This window comes from Bipolaris victoriae (assembly GCF_000527765.1).
Source record: "Bipolaris victoriae FI3 unplaced genomic scaffold scaffold_104, whole genome shotgun sequence".
NCBI lineage: Eukaryota > Fungi > Ascomycota > Dothideomycetes > Pleosporales > Pleosporaceae > Bipolaris > Bipolaris victoriae.
Window position 1 is genome coordinate 76,370 of NW_014575288.1, and position 18,450 is coordinate 94,819.

The window sequence follows — 18,450 nt, forward strand, 5'->3', positions numbered from 1 at the left end:
CAATTCACAAACAGTTCACGACAACTCTCTTCCACAACACTTTACGCAATATCAAGATGAAGCTCTTCATTACTCTACCCTTGGCCTTCACTGCGCTGGTGATAAGCACCCCAACTGAAACAAACAACCAATTCGATCTGAGCAAAGTGCAAGGTGCACTTGAAGCTCGTCAAACAGTAGTGTTGCGTCCGGGCAATGAAGTTGGTCCAGGGCTTGTTCCTGCTCCGCCAGCCGCACAACCTGTTTGCACCTGTCCTAAGATTCTTGGAGTATGTTTATACAAAGATCTGTATCCTTGATTAGTAACTTCACTGACCGAACAACAGCGTTGCATCGTTGATGCTACTTGTGGGTGTTGCAATTAAAGAGGTTCTATATGTCCATCTGGAATTTTATCGTTGTATGAAGTTCTCCATCATTTTATGTAGAGTTTAACCTTGACCGGTATATTTGAGTTGGAGTTAGAGCCTCTTTATAAGAAATAAAAACCATTTGCGCAAGCCAATAGCACTTTCCATGGAAGCCACGTCAGACGATGTATAATGCTTAGTAGCAACTCCCACTCGGGCTATGTTCAATGTGCATTAATGAAGGACGTCTTGGTTAATGAGAGAACGCACAGGAAACGAGCATGACTTCTGCTAGTACAACAGGCTGAGAAATATCACGGTAATGCGATATTCTGGTTTCCAAAATAAAGGAGGCGCACGATGTCCTATGGCTCTAGTAGGAGGAGTAGAAGTAGCTACAACAGTAAAGAGCTAGAATAATGAGGGGGACTGAGCAGGTGAGACGCGTGAAGGATCTGATACACCAGGCGAGGGTTACAGCAAGCCTCCCAAGTTAGAGGGAGAAGGAGCAGAAGCATACTAAAAAGGCCGCGAGTATCGCATCCTGTAAGACTGCACAATAACTCCAAAATCTACCAAAGCTTCCAGAGAGGTAATGGAATGGGCTTTGTGGCTCTCATAAAAGCTATTCTACAAGACAGAAGCTTAAAATAAGTTCCTAAGATAGTAGGGAATTTGGACATGTATTTTCCCTGTACCTACAAGTCATGTATCGAATGATCTAAACAATTTGATTCACTACATTGAAATGCGCCTTGATGTAAGTAGATAATGTACAGTAACAGGAAGGACTTCACATTGCGTGGCAGTGTCATGTAGCTAAAGAGTTTGGTAGCTTCGGGAGCTTTTGTTTGCATTGCAATGCTTCCTGTATAACCTGTTATTAGTAAACTCCTTCGATGAAACTCGAACAGACAGAAGCGCTAGTAAGAGCCGTGATTTAGGCATTAGGGGACTGAATAATCTCGGTACAAGATTCTCCCAAGTGGCCATGTTCAGTGAAGATTTTTTTCGCTTCAAAGCGGTGGTCCCTCACAGAGCAAGACCTCCATAATAGGAATGCATCCAGGCACTCGCTGCTTGAGGCCTTTCCTGGTTTTCTCAGGCGCCCGTCACACCTACATACACCCGTGGGGGCCATATATGATATCCCCAATCTATTCAGCTGCACCTGTCGCAGCCATCTTAGGCGGGCAAGATTAGCGGCTTGTCGTTCGCGTATCTGCCGCTTCTAGCCAAGAAATACGGGATAGCACCAGGGTCACCATCCTGCACGGTGCGCTGACACGCCACACTCTTAAAATGCTACACGTAGATGTAAGTCGCGAATTGAGAAGTGATCAAAGACTTGGTACTGAAGTTCCACTACAAAGACTTCAAAAAGGCGATGTTGACTTGTTCGTGCAAATCTCGAGTTTGCTGAGTGGTCCGTATCATGCGTCTCGGAAGAGATTCACTAAGCGGCTGGTAACGATTGAATGTACATAAACCATTGCTAGGGTTGGTGTAGCGTGTTGGCTTACTGACCAAAACCAGATCTCAGCGAATAGCGAGCCCTACATAACGATACTCGTTGGCACGACATTCATGCAGCACGCCTGATCGTGCTTCCAGGTAGTGCTTATCCAGACCCTAACTCAAATTTCCCATGCGTTGTTAGTAAAGTAGCAGGTATGATCACAAGGCTTAGTCCCATGTGCAACAAGCCTAATCGTGCCTCTGAAAGGTGCATTTCCCTTCTTGAGCCTAGACCCATGAAACTGTTACTACAACGTTTTCTTCGCCAACGTCCGAAAAATATAGGCGAGTATTCTATGGAGAAATGGAGAAATGGATGGGCAGAAAAAAGGTATAAAGGATGGAGTCTCCCGCATCATTATCCCCATTAATACACACGAAGATTACAAGCAACAAGATCAATCAACTTTTCTTCACATCTTTCCGCAATGCATTTCAAGAACGTTCTCCTTCTTGCATTCCTCAGCGCTTCTAGTGCTTTCATCATTCCCGAGGGCACTGGAGATGGTGTCTACGAGCACCATGTCGATGCCAACGGTGTTGATGTGCACGTCAAGATTGGCAACGCCACAGACTTCTCTGCCACAGAATTGAGCGCCTATACCAAGAGAGTGAACTCCATCCGCGCTTCACGTCTCCAGGCGCGTGAAGGCGCTTTTTGCAACCAGGGCCCTGACAAAGCAAACATGCATCATGGCGTCAGTATTCTAGGAGTTTACTACGAAAAGCTAGCAACTAATTCATTGTAGGACACTGATGCCGCAAACGCTGATCTGGATTACCAGTGCAGCAACTATGGACCGACCAAGGGCCGCCACAACTACTACTCTGTTCGTGGCAATACCGTTGCATTCTTTTGCAACTATGCTCTTAACTCAGTCCAATGCACTGCAGAACGACGTGCTCAGCTGAGTGCTGCCATTACGAGGACATGCGGATGGTACCATGCTGGATGGTGGGATGGGGGTTTGACTAGCTACGGTTATGACACCGGCAGATGTTTCTGCAACGAATGTGTGTAAATACCCAGTTATCAAGTTTAGGAAAGATCCATCGGTAGGGGTGTGCGGACGGAAGTCTTGCTCTTGAATTTTGATGAGAAGTGCTCGGGTAGTCTGGGACAGTATACAAATACGATCGGACGTGGACCAATTCTCGATGACTGTTTTCAAACATGTACAAAGCATATAAAGTCTTAGAGATAGCTCCAATGGTCTTTTGTAAATCTCGTTGTATTTAGGGAAATGATATCAGTGATTCCATATGTGCGAATACATAGTAGTCAGCTATATGATCTTTTGGACAGGAGCATTAAACGCATTATCCCACTATAATTGAACTGCACGTACGTCAGTTACTCACAGAAATGAGGATGATCTAGTACACTGTCCAGTGATCCGTGGACGTGCTAGCTATTGAAACTCAAATAAAGTCACTGGGCATGTTGTGGCACGTTCACCAATAAATCAAGGGATCGATTGCAACGTTCCCCACTTTGATCTTACGCACCACTCTTTTATTCTAGGTTAACACTCTGTCGCTCTTCATTCTTAGTACACTGCTTATATGGTGCTTATTTGCACAGTTCATGGATGATTAGTATAGAAGATTCATAGACTAGTTTTGTGACTGCAAATGGGTAAATGCCTAGTCGACCAGCTATTTGCATGCACAGCTCCCCATCATAATACGAACGCACAAACATTTTAGACTGAACATGAAAAGGGGTTAGCTATAACAGAGGTGTGTTATATGGTTGGGCGCAAAAGTGGTGCTATTTTTAGCTGCGAGCATGCACCGACAAAGAGAACGACCTGGGTGAAGGATGCACGGTCTTGGTTAGCAGATACATCTTCAAACAGGAACATCGTACGTTATTACCTGTCTTCTATGATCCGGCTGCATGGCTGCTCAGGGGTTGCTCGAGGCAAGTGCCACTCATGGAAATGCTTGGTAGTGAGACAGAACTTTGAGAAAGAAGTCTTAGATACTTTAGCAACGCTCGAAGGAGTTATATCACCAACAATTAGCGCAATATCTACTAGTTTTTATTGTATTGTTGGAATACAAATTAAGTTGATTTGCCGCTTTTTCTTTCCCCGAGTCTTCTCACTATAAGCTAAATTGCTGGGTTTTGGTCTACGGTTGAAGACAGACAGTTGCCATATTCAGTACGTACACAATAATTTGCATAACGAATTCGAGTTCAAATTAGCCATCTTGGTATTCTCTAAAATAACTTGCGAGCTGCTATGGCTCTCATTCCTGGCTGTTGATACGATAAAAACTTTGTTTCTGCTAATGTTCAGTACATAAACGAACCGCTAGTGTTGGTAGTTTTCAATATATATCTGCAAACCGTATTTTTGTTGGTTCGAAAACGTCGAATTGATATTCCCACTAGTCGTGCATGGATTTTGGCCGGCGATGTCATTCGAGTCTGGCCCGTGCACCAATCTTGCATCTCGAATTGCGAAAAGTATCCCGCATCAACGTCCGCCACGCCCCGCCAGACCACCAAAATCCATTCGACATTGCGACTACGATGTCCACACCGAGCAGATGCTTGGCCACGGCCGCTAAGAACCTGAGAAATTCACGCATTGCGACCGTCCCGCAACGAGCCTTTGCTTCAAGCACAACGAATGCGCTTGCATCCTCACGGAATGGCACCGCGCCGAAGACGACATGTTTGAGGGAATTACAAAGAACACAGATTAGCTCAGGGAAGACTGCAGGCAGCTTGGGCGGACAGACACGGACGTTTTCACAATCAGCATCGCGAAGCAAGCTCAAGACAATTGACCAGATTCGGGCACGGAACAAGGGCGGGGTACGTTCAATATTTACTCGAATAGATGCGTTGAATAGAGCAGGAGTGAACTGAACGTTCAATAGCTGACATATTGTCTAGCCATTCAACCTGACAGCTGCCATCCTCTTCATCGCAGCGGGCGGAGGATTATGGGCCTATTTCACGTACGAGAAGGAGCGCCTGGCACGGAAGCGGATAGCCGAGCAGACCAAAGGCATAGGCAAGCCCAAAGTCGGTGGACCATTCCAGCTAGTAGATCAAAATGGGAAGCCATTCAGTAACGAGGATATGCTCGGAAAATACTCATTGGTATGGCAATGGCTTTACAAACCTTTGGGTAAAGTAAATTAATTGTGTCATTACAGGTCTACTTCGGCTTCACCCACTGCCCGGACATTTGCCCCGACGAACTCGACAAGATGGCCCTCATGTACGACAAGGTAGTGGCGGAATGTGGAAACGTCCTCCTACCCATCATGATTACATGCGATCCCGCGCGCGACAACCCCAAGGTGCTCAAGGAATACCTAGCCGAGTTTCACCCGGACTTTATTGGCTTGACGGGCGACTACGAGCAGATTAAGAGCACGTGCAAGGCGTACAGGGTATACTTTAGCACACCGAACAACGTCAAGCCTGGCCAGGACTATCTGGTTGATCATAGCATCTACTTTTATCTCATGGGTATGTTGTCCAAGGCAGAATTAAAAAAAACGAGAATCGAGACTAATGCATTGGGTATAGATCCAGAAGGCGACTTCGTAGAAGCCATCGGCCGCAACTTTACAGCCGATCAGGCTGCCAAGGTTATTTCTGACCACATCAAGGATTGGGAGAAGCCGCTTAAGAAGGAGACGCGGTGGGAGTAAGGTGGAATATCTAGTGTAAAGATAGGTGGATGAGGTATGAGGGGAGGAGATGGAAGATGACAGTGTATGAATACAATGGCAGCAAACTTGTACTATACGATGGCGAGCTATGTATATTACTGTACAAAGATGTATAAGAAGGTTTCTAGGCAAGATGCTCATGACTCGTTTTGGATACTTGAAGAATTGCAAATCTGGGGAATAGGGTGTTGACAGTCACGGTGTGATGACATAAAGAGTAAGCGGTAATACGTACCGAGGATGATGCGCGGGGTAAGCACAGATCTGGGCTACTTTCATCCGATCCTTCTTCAGATGGACTATTGACCGTAATACATATTCATCCAAATTCAGAAAATCGTCATCTCCACTGGGCCGGTAACTCAGTGGTAGAGTGTAGGACTGCAGTTCTCCCAAAAACCGCCTTCCCGAAGTCACCGGTTCGACTCCGGTTCGGCCCTTGTTTTTTTGTTTTTTTTGTTTTTTGCCTTGTTTTCCTCGATCCAACTATGTACAGTGTACGTTAGTCAGATCTATTTCTGTTTTTTGTTAGTTCTACCGTTTAAAGACGATTTTTGATGGTACGGTGTAGTCATTGTTCCGAGGGGTATTTTTGGAGGCGTTACTTGATTTACTTGTTTTGCTAGTTTTTTTTGTCTTTGTGTTTCATTGTTTGGGTTGAATGGGCTTGGGGGTAGGTACCAAAAAAAAACAAAAGGTGGCGGCGCATGCAGATGCACATGTGTTGACTGATTGAGCGATGCAAGATATATGTATTCTTTGTTTTTAAGCTGCAAGATGGCGATATGCGTGCTATTTTTGATGGTGCATGAAGAACAGGCGGTGATAACCGTGTGTACCTGTGTGCACCATTTTTGAGAGTGATTGGAGGGATGTAAGCTTGTGTGTTGCGTGTTTATTCTATCAATCATTGAAGTGACACATGACTAAGTGTGTCTTTGTGTAGTATTCTCAACGAATCATGAATGACGTTGCACCAGACGCAGGTTTGGTGTGCATGACATTTTGGAGGGTGGACTAGATTGCTTTTTCTGTACTTTGTGTGCAAAGTGCTGTGAGTAGCATGACTGGAGATGGGAAAGATGACGTGCATGGGTCAAGAATAGATGGGTGTAGTGTGCGTACGTAAATAGTTTCCTGATTGAGGCAGTTTGGAGTGACGATGATTTCCGCGGACTTATGGAACTTGCCGATTGAATTGTGTTTCAGATAAGTACTATTTTTTTTGGTCATCGGATTTTTTTTCGCATTCTAATTCTCACTCTAGAATCCAGTTTTATCGCAAACTTTGTGTTTCCGCTGAGGGGTATCGCGGGCGAATCGTGCTGCAGAGTGGCGTGGCCAGCAAACGCATATCGTGAGCGATTAATTTTTCTCGCTACTCAAAGAGGTATACCTCGTGCATAGAAAATGGCAAGATGACTCCACTATGAGGCGATACGCAACCGTACCGTTGATCTACAAAGAAGATTCCTAACGGGCGATTGCGAACGTTCTGGGTCTGCGGACCGGTGGGGGTGGGCAAGAGGCAGCTGCAGGAACAGTGGGAACCTAGGGTAATCTGGGTTCTTGCCGCAGCTCGGGAGTGGGTCTGTAGATAGTGTATGCAGGCTGGTTCTAGTGGTTCTGTGTCCACTTTTGAGGGGAGCTCCACCAAAATTAGGTGTACAGGTGAGGTGGATGGGATTTTTTTCTTGTTGGGTGTGGACCAGAAGGGCGATGTTTTAAGGATTTGACGATGGAGATCCGAATGGCCCCCCCGTGTTGAGCGGTGGCTAGTGGACGCACGGCCCCCTCGACGAATTTCCAGAGGGCGACGAATGATTGCATGGGCATTTTCTTGGACGGTCGGAGTTGAGTAACGGTGCCAATGATGTGGTGGTTGGAATAGGGCCTTTGTGTGATCTGCATGCAGTCAGGTTATTAGACTCACCCAGTATCCCCGCTCAGCTCGTAAACTAAAACATTTGTGCGATGAAGATCGTCGACAAGGCCGAGTCGGTGCTGACGAGACAGGTGGACGGGTGTTGTTGTGGCGCGACTTCTAAGCATTGTAGGCTTGTTATCTCAGATTGCTGAGCTGTCAGTGTTTCAAAAGTGAGAGACTTGGATGCAAAGATGACGATCGCAGCGGCGGAGCAGGCGCAGAGCAACGGCCGGGCTATGGCGGCAGGAGCGCAAGCGGTGAGACAGCGTATAGCGCTGATGGATGCACAACGGGTTGATTGACGCAGCGGCGGCAGAGGAGGGCTGAAGTGGCAGGGCCATGGACCAAGCCGTGTCATCTGTCTGTGGGGAACACGCGCGTGGCCATGGATGCATGACCGTAGAGGAGGAGGAGGAGGAGGAGGAGGAGAAGACATGGCTACATGGCGCGTCTAGCATGCATGGCTGCATGGCTGCAAAGACAGACAGCGGGCGTCGGCCGAGACAAGAAGCAATAGTTTCGATGGCCATGTTGCGCGGACACGGCTTATGTGGAGGGTGGCTTCTTTTTTTTTGGAGTCAAAATAAACATGTCACGGGCGGCGCAGTGGCTAAGGGGTTTGTGCGACCAAACACAGGGCAGCATGTCGATGTCGAGGCTTGAGTACGATGACAGGCTGACGGTGCTTAGACGCAGCTGAGGGGAGTGTTTGCGTAGTAATGTGGGATGTCATAATCAAGGCGACTCTGGGATGCAGTCTGGGGAGGGGAGCCGCGAAGAGCATAGTGCAGTGCCAGCCAGACGTGCGTGGTGCAGGCGTGCATGTGCTAGAGGAGTCGTCTGACTGAGGCGGGGTAAAGTATGTAAGTAGTAGGTGGAGGTGAAGGAGGGACATGGATGATGATACATGGATATGTATGTATATGCGGCGGGTGCTAGTGGATGTAAGTACATGGCCGGATTGGGGCATGCAAACAAACAGACGAGGATAAACACAGCAGCAAGGAAGGAACGACGGGGCTGTCGTTGCACCGGGCGCGAGTCCGTCCATGCCACGGCCTTTTGGTTGGTGGCGGCGGGCGATGAAGTCATGGACGACTGGACAGAGCGTGGCACTGGCACTGGCACTGTCCGCTGCATTGGCATGGCAATCAAGGCTCATCCATTGCAGCCACGCGCGCAGCCGACGCTGAATAGTCGGCGGCCTAGCAGATAGCAGCAGCGACGGGTTAGTGTGGTAGGGCGCTGGGGCGTGCTGGGGCGTGCTGGGGCCTGAGTCAGCAGCCGGGCGTGGCCTGCAACCGAGATCTGGAACATGGTCTGCACGGCAAAACTCCTGCAGGGCCGCCTGATAGCACCCAGTGATGGCCATCCCTACTTAACTCTATCACGCCGCCGCCGCCCCTCCCACGCCCATGGACGCCGTCCCACATCCTGCCTGGCCCAGCCCGGACTCGTTCCCAGCCCTCGCTGCTCCTTGACATCTGTTAAAGACGACGCGCTGCCGCAAATGCGTTGCCCCCATTCTCCTCCCTCTCCAAAGCTGCTGCCCACCCGAGCGCTCTTTCTTCGGAGTCCACCCAGACGCCAGACGCCCCATCCGCGTCGCTCATTTTACGCCCACACTACCCCTGTCGCACCTCCCAGAGATACCCAAACACGCCTGGCTCGCCTCTCCACAGCACATTGCACCCTCTCGCTTTCTTGCTTCTTCCCGTCTGGCTGAGACGCCCAAAATAAATACCCGCCTTGCCCATTGCTGGCCGCGCTTCCGTGTGTCCAAACACACATCACCCCCCCCCCCCGTCAGACCCGCAATCCTGGCTTCCTCTTCCTATGGACCCAGCTGCTACCGACACCATGTCGCGAAGTCGAACCACGCGCACCCGCTCGGCAAACTCTGGCGCCGCTGCCACGTATGGATATCATAATACTTACCATACACACGCCCAACTGCCCCTTGGCTCTCCGCCCTCGTATGCCTGTGCCATTGACCCCCAGACTATGCAAAGGCTCCAAGCCCGAACAAAAGCAGAGCAAGATGCCGTCCACACAACCCCTCTTCCACCGCCCTACACCTGCACCGTCGACATCGAGGGCATTGTGGGAATCAAGCAGGAACTCTCGTCGCCCTTTCAAGTCTCGGGTCACCGCGAGTGGACCGACGTCTACGCTATCCTCCGCGGCACTCAGCTAAGCCTCTATCGCATCAAGAACCCGCACCTTCTCAGCAAGAACAAGTCAGCCTCACCCGGCCGTCTGCTCAAGACGTTTTCTCTCCAGCATGCTGAGGTCGGCGTCGCCTCTGATGTTAAGAAATCGGCTTTGGTGCCAAAATCTCCGTTTGTTCATTTGGTCCCTGTTGCAGCTCGTCCCAAGCTGTATGAGTCGGACCCACAACTCTTCGAGCCCGTAAGGGAACATCCCATCCGACTCCGCCTCGAGTTTGAACAATTCTTGCTGTGCCCCCAATCCGAGGAAAGCATGCTCGACTGGGTGGAATCCTTCTGTGCTGCCATTGACATTAGCGCCCCGCTAGAGGATCGCAGCGAGCCTCGCTACAGAAGTTTGCCCCGAAGGAGTCGCAGGCAGCGAGTCTTGGATGCTGCACAGGTTGGAGAAAATTTCGAGGGTTTGTCAAGCATAGAAGCTGGCCGTCGCCTGATTGCAGAACAGGAGCAGATTATGCGACAACTCTACCCCAACCTAGCAGGAAACCGCGAGCCAAGCACAAGCCGCTCATCTCCCTCTGCCGATGCTGAGCTTGACGACTTTGACCCAGAAGATGTTCGCTTCCCTACACGAGAGGCCCAACAGTCTCTGGTGCGTGTCTCTTCCCAAGACCAGGCCGATGACCAGCAATCCGAGAACGGATCCGACCCCAAGTCGACACCTCTGCCTCCACCTTCGCCCGCGCAAATGATGCGCTACCGTCGCCGTTGTGCACCTGTACTGCTCGCTTCGTCACCGCGGGTAAGCGATGTTGTTTTTGCCAAGGGTCAGCGTTTCCGCATCAGCGTAAAGGCTCACATGCTTGTTGAGTACACCGCCCACCCGCCGCGCTATGATGCACATGGTTTTCCCAAGACCAGGAGACCGTCTCACACCAGCGCAAGCCAAGATCCCCCCGCGCCAGTTGCAGACGAAACAGAGCCTGCAACCATTGTACCGGAACGACCAAGCTCCCCAGTCCGGGGTATTAGCGATGATTCTATAACGTCTATTTCATTTGGCGAAGACCTCGCCCCTATTAACTCAAAGTCAAACACCGATGAGACGGGTCCATCAGGCCCGCCCTCACCAACTGGCAAGGCGCCCATGGCGGCAGATGCCGCCCGCCAGTTGGACACCATTGACAAGAGACGGCCCAGCATAGAGAGCCGCGAGGCCAGCCTGAACCCCGTCAGTCTCGGTGTCGGACTGCTCATTTGAGCAACATGCCTTTCATTTTGCCCGCATGATTTCCTTTGTTCTTTTTTGCATCGCACGGCGTCGGATGAGCGAATTATATGGGTGCATCCTCAGCGCGATTGGGCGCTGACACGCTTGTCTTTTTAGGCGCAGCACTTGCACTGGTGTTTAAAAAAAACCGTTGAGAGAGATATATACCCCTTTACTATGTATGGATTATAGGGAAACCGAGGATTTTGACTAGATTTTGGCTGAGAGGGGTTTCGGATGTATATAGACCACGTTAGCAATCATTTAATTACCACCATCCACATTTTTAGCCATTTGCCTTTGTTGAGATGATGTGAGTGAATCAGCTTACTAACATCGCTTGGGTGAGGATATGTCAAACAGGGGAAAGGCCGTCTTGTTACCAAGCAAGCGCAAGATTGGCTAAGCATGTACGCCCACAGATAGAAGCTTGTTCGGCTTTTCTCCACAACATCTCGACCAAACAAAACCATCAGGTATGCAATGTTGCCATGATCCTCTTTCCGCATTCGTATTAGTCTACGCGCTCAACAGACTGGGCACTATAGTGTACATTGAACCACCAGACGATCTGGGGAAAGGCTTACTATAAACGTCAAGAGGAACAATTCAAACGAGAAGATGAACAAGCGGACGAGCTGCGGACTTGGCAATCAAAAGACGCATAATGACTACACTATCAACTACATACTTAAACAAACTCCAACCCCATTGTACGTGCAAACAATATACTAGTACAAACCCGTAAACACCAAAACACCAAGCACCATGTCCCCCAAACCCATCGCCCTCATCCTCGGCGCAGGCCCCAACGCCGGCACTGCAATCGCCTCCTCCCTCTCCTCCCTCGGCTACCGCATCGCGACCGCCTCCCGCAGCGGCACCTCCACCTCCACCTCCACCCTCTCCCTAACCGCCGACTTTACCAATCCCTCCAGCATCCCCCCACTCTTCACCCGCATCCACACCGACCTCCACGCCTACCCCAGCATCGTCGTCTACAACGCCGCCACCATGACTCCCCCCTCTGACGCCGGTGTCGTAACGTCCGTCCCTGCCGACAAGTTTACCGCGGACCTGAATGTAAATGTTGTGAGTCCGTATGTGGCAGCGCAGGAGGCGGTGAAGGGGTGGAAAGAGATGGGCAAGGAAGCGGGGGGAGGGGAAAAGACGTTTATTTTTACGGGGAATATGTTGAATCGGACTATTTTGCCGGTGGATGCGTTGGTGACGCTGGGGGTGGGCAAGAGTGCGAGTGCGTATTGGGTTGGGCTTGCGGATGAGATTCACAAGGGGGAGGGATATCGGTGAGTTTCTTTTTGTTCATGCTTGAGAATGTTGATGAGGCTGATGAGATGGCGAATTAGTTTCTTCTACACTGATCAGAGACAGCCGGATGGCAGTCCAATGGGTAATGTGGTTGATGGGCCTGCTCACGGCGAGTTCTACGCTCAACTGGTGCAACGCACAAACGAGGTTCCTTGGCTGGCTACGTTTGTAAAGGGAAAAGGCCATGTCAGGTTTGATGGGTGAGATTGCTATAGAAATCTCTAGAGGTAAGATTGAAGCCGGCTAGGACTTGGATAGTAGTAGTACATCATAAAGCTCATACATCAATCATATCTTACATGTCGTCCAAAACATCATAGTCCTGGCCAATCTGCTTCTTCCTTCCTTTCCTGCCCTTGCTTCCCCGAATCTTTCGATCGCTCGTATATCGTCCGTCACGGTCACCGACCAGCATTCTTCCTCCTTTGCCCAGGATCTTGGCAGGTCCTTCTTCCACCGTCCTGCCGTCCTTTTCACCAATGCCAATCTCAATAGTCACCTGCTTGGCCTTCTTGACCTTTCTGCCCTTCTTGTCGAACTCGTCACTTGGACGTCCCAGACGCACACTGCGCGGAATACGTGTCTTTGCGCCAAGTGCCCACAAGTCGCCCCATCGGGCTTTTCGTGCATCGCGGAAGGCCTGCTTGCTGAAAGATCGGGGAACCGTCCAGCGCTCTAGTGTACCAGCTGGTGTGCACACGTCCAATATAATATGACCTCGTCGCTTGAGGGCAGGCAGGATGAGTCGAGGGAGCGTAAGTGGATTAACGTCGGCTGTCGATGTCAATACAGGCTCTTCTGTTGCTAGATCTGGATCCGCGTCTGAAGCCTTCCATTCATGGCCTTCAAAAGCAGCTGCCGTCGATGATTCTCCTTGAACAAAACCCTTGCCGAGAATGTCGTGCTGGGGGAGACGCTGGTCGCGTCCACGTTGAACAGCGAGGTAGCTGAACTGGACGTCTTCATGGTTCTTGTCTTTGGCATTCAGAATACGTTGAAGGTATGGTGGTCGAATGTAACGTTGACTGAAGAAACAGAAGTCCTTGCGTCCTTGAGAAACACCGGTAGACTGATACATGGGGCATGTACTGTGGTTCGTGCATGGTGCAACAATCATACCAACCTCTTTTTCGGTAAACCTGGTTTCTTCGTCTGGATGCGACACTTGAGACTCAACGGATCGTTCAATGGTTTCTGAACCGGGTGAGGCAATGTGCTTGTCCAGTAAATAAGCACGAGCGCCAGCAACGACTTCGAATCCTCGCGGCAGTCCCTTTTCAATGAGAATCAAAACACCGCCCTTGGGATTAAGCAAAGACCAGTACTTCTCGACCTGTTCTTTGCGCAGATAGTCTTGCCGCAGAGGCCAAAGCGTGTGTGGAGCAATGATAACATCGTAGAATTTCCGTGGCTGTTGCGTGTTGGCTTCATCTTCGGGTGTCACGGTCTCTGGGAGACGAGGAATAAATGTAGTGTTTTCCAATAGCTTGCTGGCGCGGTGGCGAAGTGTGTCAGACGCAGTCAGAACAGTCGCTTTGCCTAGTGGGGTAGCGCCGTGCGAAGTGTTCCCTGATTCCTCATGCATGCGCTGCCATTCCGCCTCAAGCATCTCATGCCACGCGAGCACACCAACACCTCCTGAACCAGCATCTAGGATGGTACCACCCTTCTTGTTCTGCAGCATATGCTCTAACCATCCAGTCCCAAGTCGCCGTCGGACCTCGACCATGGCACTCATGACACTCGCATACGTTCCTGGTTGGACAGATGCCATGTATGCATCAGCTTCGATGTTGCCCATGTCCGACTGCGAAGGATCAAGCGGAATTGGTTTTTGTTCATTGCCCAAGCGTGCTGGAGCCGTGCTGGCCGAGTTGGGCAGACCCCGTCCACCGAAAATTCGGTTTGCAGATTCCGCAAGGTGCTTGTGATTGGCACGGGTCAGGAGAAGAGCAGTGGGGTCCACCAAGGTTTCTTTGGGCAAGAACACGGTTGAAGGTGAAGGCTTGAAGCGGCCAGCAATAGTCAAAGGATGGGCGCGCATGAAATCACCGTCCTCCTGTGACTCTTCTACGTCCTCCCAAGCCTCTGCTTCCTCATGTTGTATTCGGCTCTGCTCATAGACGTCATCGTGGTATGTCTGCAATTCTTCCTCTCTGCGTGCCTCCCACTCCTCTGGTGTCATGGTCTCGTCGGCCGTCTCAGTAGCCTCTGCGTCTTCCTCCTCAAGAGCGTCGTTCTCAGCGACAATCTCAATCTCCTCCAGCTCGCCATCTTTTGTCCTCCTTAACAAAACCGTAGTGCCATCAGGCCGTTCTTCTTGAATGATTTCTTCCTCAGCTACTGTGTCGAGTCCCTGGTTTTCTTTTGTTGGGTCGACAAACACGGGCTCTCCGTAAAGTCTCTCGTAGACCGTGTATTCTTCCGCACTTAGATGGTCCCTGGGCAAGATATCTCCGAATTGCTGCCTCGCCCTCCGCGCGTTGACTTCGTAATTGAGTGCTTCGGTTGGAGAAGGAGGTGCATCCTCAGAATGTGGGACATTTTCCTTGGTTTCTCGGTCCAAATCTCTCTTCGCAGGTGTTGTCGAAAATGTTCGCTGTGGCGCGAAGCCTCGTGAAGCGGCCGATCGGACTTGTAGCGGTACGGATTGAGTCCTCAATGGTAATCGTGCGCTACGGGCGCGCGAAATTGCGATATTGAGACGACATGATGCGCAGATGGACTGGACGCTCCTTGTCTTCAGCATGATCGCACTGCACGTCGTGTGGCTAACGAGCGAAGTGCCCGCTGCGGGAAAGAAAGAAGTTCGCCGCACCGAATTCCAGGGTCCACGCTAGTTGGGCCTTGTTCGTCACCACTTGTCCAATCACATGTTTACTATTTGCAGCAACCTTCATCGACTACGGTGTCGCATTTAAATTGTCTTGTTACTCTTCCAAATATGGTGCTGTTCAAGATGTAGAATTAGTATCCAAGTCTTCCAAAATCAAGCACATTAGCCCGAGATCGCTACCCGAAGACCTGCTAGGCCCTCGTATCCGATATTGCGTACAAAGCTGAAATTGCCTGTTACAACATGTTCCCAGAGATACAAGAATGCGCCAAGTAGACAAGAGACCTGTAAGATGGTAAATAGGTATAGCACAACAGTAGTGGCTACGTATTCGGCAATTAATTTGCATATCCTTTGCCCCTCAGTCGACTGAGTGCGGAATTGCCCCGCTTATACCACTCGCATCGCGTCAGCATCCTTCTGTTTACTGAACCAGTCAGCCGAGAACATACTTAAATGACCAGACTGTTATACTAATCAAATAAGTTGTCTCACCTTAAGAAGCAGATAAATTCGTCATCTCCCCCTGCAGAAATCCAGTATTTGGTCTTTGCTTCTCTACATATCTATTCCGTATACTGCATCACGAGGTTTTGAGTCACAGGTAGTCTTGGAATCCGAAGATGGGCTCGAATCCTTATAGCTTTGACTACTCCTCGCTCAAGGAGTTACTCAAAGATACAAATGCCGAGGTTCTGCTTCCCGGCGACGGCCCGGCATACGAGAAGAGCATTGAAAGATGGAGTGAACATTGCATCAAGAGAGCTGTGAGTATTGATTTCTTTCTTCTCTCCATTTTTTTGGATTTTTAGGCTTATAACATACCAGGCGGCTGTCGTGCTAGTTACCTCACCCAACGACATCTCCGCAACCCTCGCTCAGATCCGCCAACACAGCATCCCGTTCACCGTCCGAGGAGGTGGACACTCTACTTCTGGCGCTGCTTCGATCGAAGACGGGATCGTAATTGATCTCTCTAAGATGCGCAAAGTGACTGTAGACCCTCAAGCCAAGACTGTCACGGCCGAGGGAGGAGCCCTGTGGGAAGATGTCGATGTCGAAGCTGCAAAGTACGGTCTCGCGACTGTCGGAGGTACTGTTAACCATACTGGTGTGGCGGGCCTGACACTTGGTGGCGGATATGGGTATCTAACTGGGAAGTATGGGCTGACGATTGGTAAGCTACCTTTGATACCTAGCACTTTATGTTTAGTTTGCCTTTGATAACAATCGAATATTGACAACACTAGACAACCTTATCTCCGTCGAGATTGTCCTCGCTTCTGGAGAACAACTCACTGCATCCGCAACCTCAAACGAAGATCTCTTCTGGGCCGTACGCGGCGCAGGTCAGAATTTCGGAGTAACAACCGCATTCACCTTTCAAGCCTACGACCAAAAGAACGAAGTCTTCGCCGGGCCACTGATATTCCCCCCGGAAAAGATCCCGCAGATTGTTGCATTCGCAAACAAGTTCCACGAAACGAATGATGGGAACCAGGCCATGCTAATGGGCTTTTCGGCGCCTCCGCCCGCAAACGCTCCTGTTGCTCTCTGTCAGCTCTTCTACAACGGTCCGGAAGCTGAGGCAAAAGCATTTTTCGCCGACCTTTTCGCTCTCGGTCCCATCGCAGATATGACATCCATGATTCCCTACGAACAACTAAACAGCCTGCTCAACGCCACTGCAGGCTTCGACGGACGCAAACAATTTGGCGGCGGCGCTTTCAAACTTCCCTTGAACCCAGACTTTATTGTGCAGCTGCATGCGGAGTTCAACGCGTTTGTCGAATCGCACGAGCGAATGAATGAGAGTCTGATATTGTTCGAGATTGTCCCCTACAAGAAGGTGATAGCAGTGCCAAATGATCAGATGTCGTTTTCGAATCGGGGAGATTATTACAACGTTGCTACGATTTTCAAATGGTGAGAGAGGATAAAGAGTGAAGCGAGATTGACACTAATGATACAAAGGTTCGATCCAGCACTCGACGCTGAAATCCGTACATTCTCTCGAAATCTTCTGAAGAAGGCTTCCGAAACTGTTGCGGGTCGTTCGAAAGACGGGGGAGTCGGCCAGTATGGCAACTATGCAAGTAAGTGAAATTGGAGTTGCAAAAAGCACTGCAGCCTTCTTCTCGTATTTGCACAGTCTCGTTCCAACGCTGATGGAAATAGATGCCGATGTGGAAGCGAACGAGATTTTTGGTGAGAATGTGAAACGACTTGAAGGATTGAAACACAAATACGACCCGGACAACCTATTCAGTCATGGGACGAGGTTGACGCCGCGACCTTTGGTAGTTGTGAACTAAATTCCCGTCACAGATTAGCGATGATTGGACCAAAACTCCTTGCAGGGAAGCATGCAAAGTTGTCTGCATTCAACCTGAAGAAATCTACATTAGACATTAAGCACCCTTCATGTTATAAATTCAGCGCCTCAACAAGGCGTAACTTTGGAAATGTCAATCGCGGCCGTAATGTGAGGGTTCGAGATTGGCTACATGGGCACCAAGGCTCCATGGCAGCCCCGCTGGGTTAAAGCGATATTCTGTGCTGGAAACGATCAAATCAATCAACATGGAGGCCTAGGGTTTTTTGTTGACTTCAGATTGGCTCGATCTTGACATGTTTGGCTTGGTGTATGTTTGAGACGGTTTTAGGTTGGAGCTCCAGCTGCACCCGGAGACTAAATAGCAATGTTCAATCTAGTACATGAGTACATCTACTGGACTGGAAGATCCTTATAAGACCAAGCCATGGGTGGTTTTAGATTTGTCCTAGGCTGCGCCGTAAAGCAGCCACGCCCGTATTTGGCAACGCCCCAGATCGTCCGCTCCGCAACACACAGGCCCATGTAGGATTAAGCTTCGGTAGAGGCGTGATGGTTGCGACGCAAGCTATTGGGTAGGGTCTCGATCGGCGTTAGCATTTCCAGTTATCACCTGCATGGCTTGACCTTATACATGTTAATACTATAACATAGACTTGCTTCGAGCAGATTGAGCTTCGTCTCGGTACACCGCCATAGTCGAATATCAAGCCGCTAAGGGGAAAAATGCTGATCTCGTGCATTGGCGATTTTCTTGTGTTTGAGACGTCCGCCGTGGAGCAAACAGGAACGAAAAAGCAATTCCGATCGGAAAGAGCCCAAGACAAGGGATAGCTGTACCATGGCGTGGCCCAGAACGTATACAAAGCCACTTCTTGCAGGCCAGCCCTTGCACATAGCCTCCAGTAACTCCCCACGTGACCCGACTGTTCCAATGGCTTTCCACAAGCATAAACGCACCATGTCAGGAATTGATGTTTGCACTACATATTAGCATTTTCTTTCTTTT

General features: G+C 49.9%; 8 protein-coding genes across 8 annotated transcripts; 6 read left to right on the forward strand and 2 right to left on the reverse strand.

Annotated features, from left to right (window-relative positions):
• Positions 1–56: 56 nt before the first annotated feature.
• COCVIDRAFT_109776 (hypothetical protein) lies at positions 57–454 on the forward strand (the record flags this gene model as incomplete). Its single annotated transcript, XM_014697190.1, has 3 exons — positions 57–269; positions 327–352; positions 409–454. 3 exons carry the CDS (start codon positions 57–59, stop codon positions 452–454), a joined length of 285 nt encoding a protein of 94 aa, XP_014552676.1.
• A 1,842-nt stretch (positions 455–2,296) lies between these two features.
• COCVIDRAFT_41222 (hypothetical protein) lies at positions 2,297–2,890 on the forward strand (the record flags this gene model as incomplete). Its single annotated transcript, XM_014697191.1, has 2 exons — positions 2,297–2,566; positions 2,618–2,890. The coding sequence occupies 2 exons, from the start codon at positions 2,297–2,299 to the stop codon at positions 2,888–2,890; spliced, it is 543 nt and encodes a 180-aa protein (XP_014552677.1).
• A 1,523-nt stretch (positions 2,891–4,413) lies between these two features.
• Positions 4,414–5,552, forward strand: COCVIDRAFT_109767 (hypothetical protein; the record flags this gene model as incomplete). The annotated part of the gene is made up of 4 exons (XM_014697192.1): positions 4,414–4,701; positions 4,783–4,992; positions 5,049–5,367; positions 5,428–5,552. The coding sequence occupies 4 exons, from the start codon at positions 4,414–4,416 to the stop codon at positions 5,550–5,552; spliced, it is 942 nt and encodes a 313-aa protein (XP_014552678.1).
• Positions 5,553–7,531: 1,979 nt separating this feature from the next.
• Positions 7,532–7,936, reverse strand: COCVIDRAFT_19327 (hypothetical protein; the record flags this gene model as incomplete). The annotated part of the gene is made up of 1 exon (XM_014697156.1): positions 7,532–7,936. The coding sequence occupies one exon, from the start codon at positions 7,934–7,936 to the stop codon at positions 7,532–7,534; it is 405 nt and encodes a 134-aa protein (XP_014552642.1).
• A 1,424-nt stretch (positions 7,937–9,360) lies between these two features.
• COCVIDRAFT_109677 (hypothetical protein) lies at positions 9,361–10,932 on the forward strand (the record flags this gene model as incomplete). The annotated part of the gene is made up of 1 exon (XM_014697193.1): positions 9,361–10,932. One exon carries the CDS (start codon positions 9,361–9,363, stop codon positions 10,930–10,932), a length of 1,572 nt encoding a protein of 523 aa, XP_014552679.1.
• A 777-nt stretch (positions 10,933–11,709) lies between these two features.
• COCVIDRAFT_109653 (hypothetical protein) lies at positions 11,710–12,474 on the forward strand (the record flags this gene model as incomplete). Its single annotated transcript, XM_014697194.1, has 2 exons — positions 11,710–12,248; positions 12,309–12,474. 2 exons carry the CDS (start codon positions 11,710–11,712, stop codon positions 12,472–12,474), a joined length of 705 nt encoding a protein of 234 aa, XP_014552680.1.
• A 91-nt stretch (positions 12,475–12,565) lies between these two features.
• COCVIDRAFT_109684 (hypothetical protein) lies at positions 12,566–15,019 on the reverse strand (the record flags this gene model as incomplete). The annotated part of the gene is made up of 1 exon (XM_014697195.1): positions 12,566–15,019. One exon carries the CDS (start codon positions 15,017–15,019, stop codon positions 12,566–12,568), a length of 2,454 nt encoding a protein of 817 aa, XP_014552681.1.
• A 710-nt stretch (positions 15,020–15,729) lies between these two features.
• Positions 15,730–17,421, forward strand: COCVIDRAFT_30014 (hypothetical protein; the record flags this gene model as incomplete). Its single annotated transcript, XM_014697196.1, has 5 exons — positions 15,730–15,873; positions 15,935–16,283; positions 16,357–17,032; positions 17,081–17,202; positions 17,285–17,421. 5 exons carry the CDS (start codon positions 15,730–15,732, stop codon positions 17,419–17,421), a joined length of 1,428 nt encoding a protein of 475 aa, XP_014552682.1.
• Positions 17,422–18,450: the final 1,029 nt, after the last annotated feature.